Here is a 10692-nt window from a genome sequence, read left to right as displayed (position 1 = left end):
ACCCAGAGGAGGCATTCAGGATTGAATAACTGACATAACCAGGATGCTATGTGGATAATCACTAGGTATTACTATTTGAATACAAATACATTAATAAATTTATCCCATAACTAGTGTTCAAACTTAGCTATTTAAATCTGAATAACTACTGAAAGAGAAAGTAAGATTAAATAACCTTCATTAAAAATGGAAACCCATCTTAATATTTGGTGTTATAAACTCAATCACCTTCCCATGAAATAAAGTTAATTCTCAAGGAAAGAAAATTCAAAATGCTTCTTTCGTGCTCCTTTTATTACACTCAGTAAACCATCCTTAGTATGAAATGAATGGTTAGATATATAAATATAAGACATAACATGAGAAAATCTAGGGCAAAAATCCTCATTTTAATCCAAGACCACAAATATCAGCTCCAGTTAGTCTTCATCAGCAACTTACCCATTTTTTTTCTTACACAAAGACAAGGTTGATAATTTAACTCTTCCTAGTTGGTGGTTAAGGCTCTAGAATGTCCTTACCTTTTTTAAAGATCATTTTAAAACCAAAGCACTAATTTGACACAGTAAAAGCACAATACAAAGATCCAAATTTCAAATCTGGCTTTTGCTAGATAGAGTTTAAGAATAAAGAAATATTCTTCCCTTTCTTGATAATAATTTAAAATATAAATAATTGTATTAAGTCCCAAGACCCATTGAATAGAGAATGTGAAAGTTTCTGGTATAAAAACTACCTTAGAAGTCTGATAGTCATTTCATTCTACAGAGGGACAGAGACTGGATTTTGTTTGCTTTCTGTAATTACTTCACAATCTCCCTCCATTTCAAAATTGAGATTCACAAATGAACTGGATGCCAGTGTTTCTGGTTGATCGGACTGAACAACGGAATCAGCCTGCAGCTTATTTTGTTGGTATTGTCTTTCTGCTTCTTCTGACATCCTATTTTCTTCTTCTTCTTCTTCTTCCTAAAAAGAAGTAACAAGAATAGTTGAAACATAAATGTCCAAATGGAACAGTATTTTTCTCCCACTTTCAGTACCCAGCACAATGAAATCTAGCTTAATTGTGCACATCAATCCTAGGAAAATCTAAATATTACAAAATTCTACAATGTATGCTAATCTGATAAAGAATGACTAGAATGAAGTGCCTAGTGTTAGGAGGCTATCTCTGGGACAGCTAGAGGATACACGTCTTCATTATGCAACCCATTCAGTCCACAACAAATGAAACTGAATCAAGAAAATGTAAAAAGGAGACACACCTCCTTCTTCATCCGGTAATACTCATCAATTGCATACTGGTATTTTGGGGTGCTGATGCCCAAAACAGATGCAATCTTCTCTCCAAGAAAGTCACAAACTAAAAATATAAAAGTTATAAAAAAAATACAAAAGTCAAATGGTTTACATAATTCCATGTACATTTCTTGAGCCCTTTCTATGTGCAAAGCACTGAAGGAATACAAAATTTACAGTCCCTGCCCTCGGAGAGATTATCAACATTCAGTACATCTTATCTGTGTATCTTCCTTGATTTCCCCAAGAAACACTAGTGGCTCCTTCTGGGCTCCCAATAACACTGCTGGGAATAAATAAGCAGCCAAATAGAATGAGAACAATGTCAGGGAACGAAATGGCACAACAGAAAAATAACTGCTAACAGACCTTTTCTGTGCATGTTCACAAACATGAAAACTGTATCTAAATGAGTATAGCTGTTTTTCAGTCATTTTTTCTTCAAAGCACATCCAGAAGCTAAAGAATGTGTTAAGGTGAAGTATAAGTTAGACTAGTATCTCCAGTGGTAGCTAGCTAGCTGCTGAGAAGGGCGTGACTAAACTCCCCATTGTTTCTCCTTCATTTCTGAAACACCCTACTTGGCCAAGTTCCTGTTCTGGGAATATATGATACTGGTTATACAACATTCAAACAAAAAAGCAATACCTGAGAGGGTGGATGTGGCAGCACGAAGCATGTGAAACCATAAGTAGGGGCCCCAGGTAAGTTTTGTCTGCAACAAGAGGTTAGGTTAGGAACCTTAATACTTAAATTTATTCTATATATTTAGGCCAGGATGAAGCAGTCAAATACTTGGTGGGTACATAGAATATTCTATAGATAGTATAACAAATAGGCTACAATCCAATAAAAAAAAAATTAAAAGCTTTGTAGACAGAATGTCACAAAGACATTTAACATTCACCCATACAACTACCATCACCTTAAGTCCATGGAATAACCCAAAAAAGTGGCAGTCACTGAAATGGAGTTGGTAAGTCACAACCTTGATTATTTACGAACTGATAACCCAGAGCCTTCCTTTCTCCTGTCTTGCTGCTTTTTTTTTTCTGTCTTCATTGTTCAGAAACACATCAGAGTGTGTATACAGTCAACTGAAAGGGATCTAAGGAATCATACATACAACACACTTCTGGTTTAGTGGTGAACTGAGGTTCAGAGAAATTAAGGATAAGTGAGGGCATATCAAATGAACTTTCAGTGTAAGAAAATAAGTAACCAGTAAGTGGCAAGATGAGTTTTTTGTTAATTTAAGGATTAAAAAGGGACTAGACCATGCAACCCAAGAAAAGTTTAACATATAACTGGCAGGCTAGAAACACTGGCAGACTGCCATCCACACTACACACCTCATAGTTAACCTTGGTGCTGTAATTCCATAGAATACTTCTATAAAGCTTGACACATGGATGACAGTTTGCCTCTATGGAGGAAACTGGTCACAGGAGCATGCTTCAATATACCAATATTTTTGTTTATGAAAAGAAAACACAGTATAGAGCATAGGCTCTATCAAATACATTAGTAATTGTTTCCATATTGGTTTCTCAGAGAGAAGAAAAAGATAAACCTTAATCCATAATCTTCTTAGATAAGATATGTTGATGATTACAAGGGCATTAAAAAACCAAATACAAGAATATCTGTAAGACTGAAAACCACAAACACTAGAAACTGCTTCTTTTCTGTTGGTGAAATGGAAGTATCATCCTTTCCTGATATCCGAAGCTGACAAGGTTGCCAATTTCAGTGTTATTTCCTTTCTTCCTGGTTAAGGAAAAATTTTCACCTGAGGGCTTTCAAGTCATTTTGAGTGGACACTATGTGTCTAATCAAGTTCTCATGCAAATTACCTTAAAAAATAACATCATATATTTCAAATATTATTTTAAAAGGATATTTATAAGACTGGGCAGACAGGCTAAAGCAGAGGAGGAAACAAAATGAAGAGTAGGTGATACTATTTTTGAAAGGACACACAAGAAAGCTACCTCCTTTGTCTCTCTTCACAGGAGAATGGATGTCCAAGCAAACAAATACATTCAAGAAAGTACTGTATATTTCTGGCTCCCTGATCAAATCTGCTATATCTTCCGTATTCAGAGCAGAAGGCATTTCTCATGTGGGATAAGGGTTAGTTCAGGGGCTCTGTTTAATATGCTCTAACACTAGTGTTTACGTATGTCTTACAGCAAGTGGGACAGTGCAGAAATAAAGGGAATGGAACTAATTTCTATAACACATAGTAAGTGATAGGGCTAAGAAATTACTTAGAAAAAGATTCAGCAAGATTTTGAAGGAAAGTACGTATCTCCCACTGGACCAATTCTCTTGAGGTTGTTTCTACAGAAAATAATTGCTAATGTCCAGACTATAACACCAATGGGTCAAACCTGTTCCAGAGCTAAGACACTGGATAAGGATTCCTGAAAACCATCTACCATTATCACACAAAATTCTACAGAATGAATGAGTGGGGCGTTTTGTTCAGACACTGACCTCGAGGCTACTGGGACGCTGCCGTCACTACCAGCATCACCACTGCCACCACTGTCCCAGTTAACAGGGGAACTGGTAAAGACCTAGAGTCTTCCAGACTTCCAGGTTATGGGTGCAAACTCTAGTAGATTCATTCATTTCTTCAAAAATTTAAGTATCTATTTCTTCCTGAATAATTATTTATCGCTTCCTTAATAGTGAACTATTAAGCCTTGCTATTTGGGGACTTTCCTGGTGATCCGGTGGTTAAGAATCTGCCTGCCCATGCAGGGACACGGCAGGTTCAATCCCTGGACCAGGAAGATCCCACATGCATCAGAGCAACTAAGCCTGTGTGTCTCAACTTCTGAAGCCTGCATGCCTAGAGCCTGTGCTCTGCGCAATGAGAAGCCTGAGCGCTGCAATTAGAGAGTAGCCCCCGCTCTTAGCAACTAGAGACAGCCCACATGCAGCAACAAAGACTCAGCACAGTCAAAAATTAATTAAAATTAAAAAAAAATTTTAAACCTAAGCATACATGTGTTTTACAACATTATTACACTTTTTCTATCCTGCTGGTTTTCCCATTTACTATACTGAAAATATTAAGCATATTTCTTAAATGCTTCTATTTCTACAGGCAGAAAAACTAGGCCCAAAATATAATAATTTGGAAAGCTCGCCCTTCACAATGTAAAACTTCACAACAGAAAATCTACCAATAAATATTCACCAGGAATATATGAGACTGTCCATTCCCTTGTACCCCCATTACAGTATACTGTCCTTTTCCTTTTCATTTATTTATTTGTATTATTTTGGCCATGCCTTGCATCATGCAGGATCTTAGTTCCCCAGCCAGGGATTGAACCCATACCCCTTGTAGTGGAAGGGTGGAGTCCTAACCACTGGACCACCAGGGAAGTCCCACATCCTTTTCCTTTCTTAAAATTTGATAGGCAAACTGAGCCCAGATAATTTTTAGTTCTGACTATATTATGAAAGGCATCAATCCATTTATATAGGTAGCAATTATGTGCATAATCAAAGTTTTTAATGTGTATAGTTAAATACACATATATATGCATATTTGAGGAACCCTAAACAAAACTACCACGGGTTAAAGGAATTACTGGAAATATGTCTGTTCTTAAGACACATCTAAGGTAAAAAATCTAAGGAAAATTGTAAAAAGACCTAGGTCTCCATTTCTTACTTTCTATCAGGTACCATATGCCAGGAGTATTATTCTTAAATCTTTATTTAAAATATCTGGGCTTATCTTTAACTGGGTCAGTTCTACAAATCTTCTATATAAACATACCAATACCTTTTCCAAATTTCTTTGTTCTCAGATTTATGATGCATTAGAAACAAACAGATGGAAAAGGAAATGGCAACCTACTCCAGTGTTCTTGCCCGGAGAATCCTGGGGACGGGGGAGCCTGGTGGGCTGCCATCTATGGGGTCACACAGAGTTGGACATGACTGAAGGGACTTAGCAGCAGCAGAAACAAACAGAAAATGGACAATCTGCTCTTCACATTAAGTGAAGCTAGATCTGCCTTCAGTGATTAACACCTGAGAGGATAATTGGTACTTTGCTAAAAAAGATAACAAATGTTGGTGAGGAATGCAGAGAAACTGGAACCCTTAGTTGCTATTGGTGTGAATGCAAAATGGTGTAGCCATTATGGAAAACAGTGTGGAGGGTTGCTCAGAAACTTAAAAATAGAAATACCATATGATCTAGCAATCCCACTTCTGGGTAGTACCCAAAAGAACTGAAATTAGAATCTCAAAGAGGTATTTCCACTCTCATGTTCACTGCAGCACTGTTTACAGCGGTCGAGGTACGGGAACAACAGGAAGCGCAGTGGGGGTCCAGTCCTGGCCACCCCAAGGTGACTACTCCACGACTGGCCAGACCTGAAAGCCAGCTTGGATTAAGATTAAGCACGCTGCCTTCCGGTGAAGGAAACACAGACAGGTTTCTTATCACCTAGGTTTCTTGTCTTAGTTTAGGCATAAGAATTCAAATAAATTCCAATGACAACATGCTACATAGAGGGTAACTTACAATTTTAAGAATGGATAGGGACTTCAGGCAAAAGAGTGGGAGGAACCCTGAGAACCCACGACCCAGTGAAACTGGTGAAAATTATTTTAAATGAACATTTAAAGCCTCTGGAAATGGTCCTAAGGGTATATGACAAATGAGTAAATAACTAATCAAGAAAATAAAGGAAAATGTGATAAGAAAATGAGAGTATGCAGTACGTGAACCAAGATCACAGGCCTTCCCAGCAAAGTGAAATGTAAAGTCCACTGCAGACTTGTGCAACTAAGAAAGAGCACAGGGCTCCTTCCACCCCCAGCTTCCAACAGGAGGTGTTTCTTTCCAGAAAGAATGGGACATTAATCAGCATTTCTCAACCTGCCCAGAAGCCATCTATTCCTGAGACTAACTCCCAGGTGAGTGCGGTTGACAGGGGAGGGCTCCCTTCTTCCATCAGCTTCCACTAACACAAGGGAGGCTCTACCGTGAGCACGGTGCAAGTGAGAATACGGGGGCACCGACCCCAGTTCATTAGCCAGTGGTTCCATGCCAGAAGAGATGAGCCATGACCTAAGGCTTCCTTCTGCTCCCAACCTCAACTGAGCATTCAGCTCCTAAAGTAGGGGGGGTCACAGAGAAATGCACTCCTATCCCTACCCCCCAACTCTGGAGCTCTACCTAAGAGATTTTGCCCAGGAGGAAAAGCAGGCCATCACACAGATTGCTCCTAATTTCTGCCATGTGAACTGACTTCATCTGCAACAGAAGTGGAAAAGTCCAAGTTTAAGGGTACTCTCAAAATCAGTGAAGATTTTGGTAAAAGGTACTTGGGAAGAAATTCTTCGATTCTATCAAGATACAGGATCAACTGTAGTTGACCAGCTAGTTTGAAGCAGAGAACAGCAAGTGAGGAGGAAACAGAATTTGTTAAAAGAACCCATAAACTGACTAGACAAATAAACAAGCAAATATTACAACAAAATCAAGATTCTGGGTAGTGGAGATTTGGGAAGAGGGAGAGGGGCCCACCCAGAGTTGTTACAGTATATTATCTAAAATGTCTAGTTTCAAAAAAAAAAGTATGAGACATGCAAAGAGACAGGAAAGCATGACCCATACACTGGGAAGAAAATAAAAAAAGCAGACAACAAAACTACTAGTGAGTGACCAGATGTTGGACTTAACAGGAAAAACTCAAAGTAGCCTTTTTGAGTATGTTCAAAGAATTAAGGAAACCATAGGGCTTCCCTAGTGGCTGAGATGGTAAAGAATCTGCCTGCAATGAGGGAGACGCAGGCTCCTGGGTCAGGAAGATCCCCTGGAGAAAGGAATTGCAACCCGCTCCAGTATTCTTGCCTGGACAATTCCATGGACAGAGGAGCCTGGTGAAATATAGTCCATGGGGTCACAAAGAGTCGGATACGAGTGAGCGACTCACACACACACAAACACACACACACACATGTAAAGAAATAAAGGAAGGTATGATAGCAATGTCACATCAAATACAGAGTATCAGTGAAGAGAAATTATATAATAGAACCAGATGAAAATTCTGGTGTTGAAAAAGTACAATAACTGAAATGAAAATTTTAATAGATGGAAAAAGAAACTGACAGAAATGAGGGGAGAAATAGACAATTCAACAATATCAGTTGGAGACTCCAACACTCCATTTTCAATAATGAATACGGCAACTAGGCAGCAGATCAACAAGGCAACGGAAGACAAACAACACTATAAAGCAACCAGACCTAGCAGACACCTATAGAACACTCCACCTAACAGCTCTACCACTGCAGGAAACACTTCTACAGTATTCTGCATGCATTTGGAATTGCCTTCAAAGTACACTGTTTTACAGTCCTTTGAATGTTTGCTACAATAGAGAATCTGCATCTGATTTAATAACTAAAATTTATTTATTAAAACCAAATCTGAAGAAAAACTAGTAATAACACTTTTTAAACCAAATCTAAATGAATAATTCTCTGTTCTGCTACTCTGCTTTATTTTCTTCATAGAACTATCCATAGTCTGATAATTACAGTATATATTGTTTATTACCCTTGTGTCTACTGGTGTAAGAGCATAAATTTACACTGCCCATTGCTGTATCACCAGCACCTAAAACAGTACCTTTTACAAAGTCAGTAAATATTTCAGCAACTGAACTCTCAAAATGACTACTTAGAAGGGCAACATTCCCTTTTTAAAAATGTACAACTAATCATAATTTTTTAGTCACATCTTTAATAGTTTAGAAGTTCTTAAGTTCAGCTGATGAGGAACACAGAGTTAAGAACTATACACTCCTAATCAAAACGAGGTGATATAAAAAAGAAGTGACAACCATCAGCGGTATGTAACATTTAATACAAAGGGACAGGAATTCAAGCACTCTGCTTAGTGAAGTAAATCTGAAAGAAACCTATCCATGCCAACAAAAAACTTCTGACTCTCAAAAATAAACCATTCACATTACTCAAGACAGGAAAGAGGTCCATCCATGCTGTGTAAAAATACTGCTTTCTACCAAAATCAAAACACAATATTATAACCAGAATATAGTTTATTTAAACCTATCCCATGGACGGAGGAGCCTGGTAGGCTGCAGTCCATGGGGTCGCTAAGAGTCGGACATGACTGAGCGACTTCACTTTCACTTTTTACTCTCATGCATTGGAGAAGGAAATGGCAACCCACTCCAGTGTTCTTGCCTGGAGAATCCCAGGGATGGGGGAGCCTGGTGGGCTGCCATCTATGGGGTCGCACAGAGTCGGACACGACTGAAGCTACTCAGCAGCAGCAGCAGCAAATGGTTCCTTCCATTCAGTGATTAAGGGAAACAAATCAGCTAGAACAAAACCCACTGACAAAAGGCTCATCAGTCTCACACCTACCGGATCAACAGGAGGCAGAACATCCTTCTTCTCCAGGCTGTCCACTTCATCTTCGTCTGTGCTGTACTCTTCCATCGTTTCACCGCTAACAAAGTGGATGACTCTCCTTGGGACTTTCTTCTTTTTTCCTATGACTCCCAGTTCTACATTTTCAAAGCCTCTTTCATTACTCATCTAATGTCAATAATAAATCAGGAAAAGGAGAGTTTCAAGTGAGATTAATTTTCTTCCATATAACCAAAAAAAGGATTATTTGGGGTTGCTTTATTTAGAGAATCAAGAAATATAAGCCAGTCTATAAACAGTTTTAAAAAAAAAAAAGACAGGCCACACACATAAAAGAATATTGACAGCAAAAATGAAGGGTTTAATGAACTGAATAACAAAGCAAACCTCTGCACACTCACCACCAAGGTTAAAAAATAAAACTTAACCAATTAAACTTTTTAAGTCAAAAGCTTAGAAATCAAGCAGCACACTTTAGGTCACAGCAATTCCAATGCTGTATAATATATGAAGATATGCTGGACATCAATAATTTTAAAGAATTATGAAGGAATTAATGTGTAATATCAAAGGAAAATCATACAGATACATATACATATGTTAGATATGTAGTATAAAAAAATAATTTGTATTAGGTAACCCTGGTAAGTCTTTAGATTTGAGTTAAGCTATGTGTGAGCAAACCAAAACCAGTTCAGCTTAATTCTGAACCTCTCCTTTTCTCAAAATGGAAGTCCCAAATTCAAATGCCTTTTAGGTCCAAGCAGGTACCAAAAATGCGTAAATACTGCTATCGATGAAGAGTAGAGCTTTAAACAAAAGCATGCCCCAACTAAAGACATTAAAATTGAAAAACTTTAAAGCAGCATGCAGGTCAAATAAATCTCATTTGTAAACCAAATCTGGAAAGCAGGCCATCAGTGTTCTATATGAGAACTTCCAAACTTCTCAGGCACTAATATATACAGGATAACAGTTTTCCTGATAGTAAAAATATTTTTACAAATTTTAAAACTATAATAGTCTAAGGAATTCTAATTATATCCAAACTTCATTCCTAAAGAAACACTCATTTTACCTCACACATACAGCCAATGTTCCAAAACTTAGAGCAAACACATTTTGTGGGAGAGGATGAAGAGCTTTTCCTTGTCATCTTGTCGCAAGTTTAAATTCCTAAGAAAGCCTCTCTTGTATCTTCTTAATAAGGATATTTCAAAAAAGCACAGCGCAAGTAATTGTTAAAAAAAATCTGACAACACTGGTTACCCCTCGGGTTAGGTACAAAGATGGGGAAGGAGGTACAGGTAAAGGAGTGGTCAAGTGGGCTTTTTATGCTTTGTGTATTTTGTTGTTGTTTTATTTGTGATGTGATTTATTTGTATTTATTGTGATGAGAATGTTCCTGTATTACTGGTTCAAATTTAAACCTAAACCTAAAATGACTAGCATGCTTAGACTTCATGTTGGTGGGACTGTCCAGGACTGAGTCCAGAGTTCAAAAATTTCATCCTCTATAAGGATTCTCTGTGACCCCAGGGACTGCAGCTTGCCAGGCTTTTCTGTCCATGGGATTTCCCAGGCAAGAATACTAGAGTGGGTTGACATTTCCTTCTCCAAAGGAGCTTCCCGACCCAGGGATCAAACTCACATTTCCTGCATTGGCAGGTGGATTCCATCTGCTAATGCAAGAGATGTAGGAGACACAAGTTTGATCCCTGGATCGAGAAGATTCCCTGGAGGAGGAAATGGCAACCCACTTCAGGACAGGTCACAGTCCACGGGGTTGCAAAGAGTCATATGTGACTGAGCATGATGATAAGAATTCTTACAGTTGGAGATATGCCACACATAATTTAAACTCATGATTGTTGTTCAAACCTAGAAAAGTTTTTTGAATTGCACCTGCAAAGATATGGAGTTGCACTGATAAAATAATGG

The 10692-nt window shown here is 38.1% G+C and overlaps 1 protein-coding gene across 3 annotated transcripts in view; it reads right to left on the bottom strand.

Annotated features, from left to right (window-relative positions):
- Nucleotides 1-368: 368 nt before the first annotated feature.
- Nucleotides 369-10692, bottom strand: part of LOC129633828 (signal recognition particle subunit SRP54) — a 67733-nt gene continuing 57409 nt past the window's right edge. For 2 of the 3 annotated variants that reach the window (XM_055555774.1, XM_055555773.1), the window contains 4 exons: nt 8746-8919; nt 1951-2017; nt 1269-1366; nt 369-969 (listed from right to left, as the gene is read on the bottom strand). In XM_055555774.1, coding sequence (XP_055411749.1) covers nt 763-969; nt 1269-1366; nt 1951-2017; nt 8746-8919 — 546 coding nt within the window. In that variant the 3' untranslated portion in view covers nt 369-762. The remainder of the gene's footprint in view (nt 970-1268; nt 1367-1950; nt 2018-8745; nt 8920-10692) is intronic. The other variant, XM_055555775.1, reaches the window with a different exon arrangement.

This window comes from Bubalus kerabau, chromosome 19, assembly GCF_029407905.1.
Source record: "Bubalus kerabau isolate K-KA32 ecotype Philippines breed swamp buffalo chromosome 19, PCC_UOA_SB_1v2, whole genome shotgun sequence".
NCBI lineage: Eukaryota > Metazoa > Chordata > Mammalia > Artiodactyla > Bovidae > Bubalus > Bubalus kerabau.
This window is presented reverse-complemented; position numbering and strand designations above follow the sequence as displayed.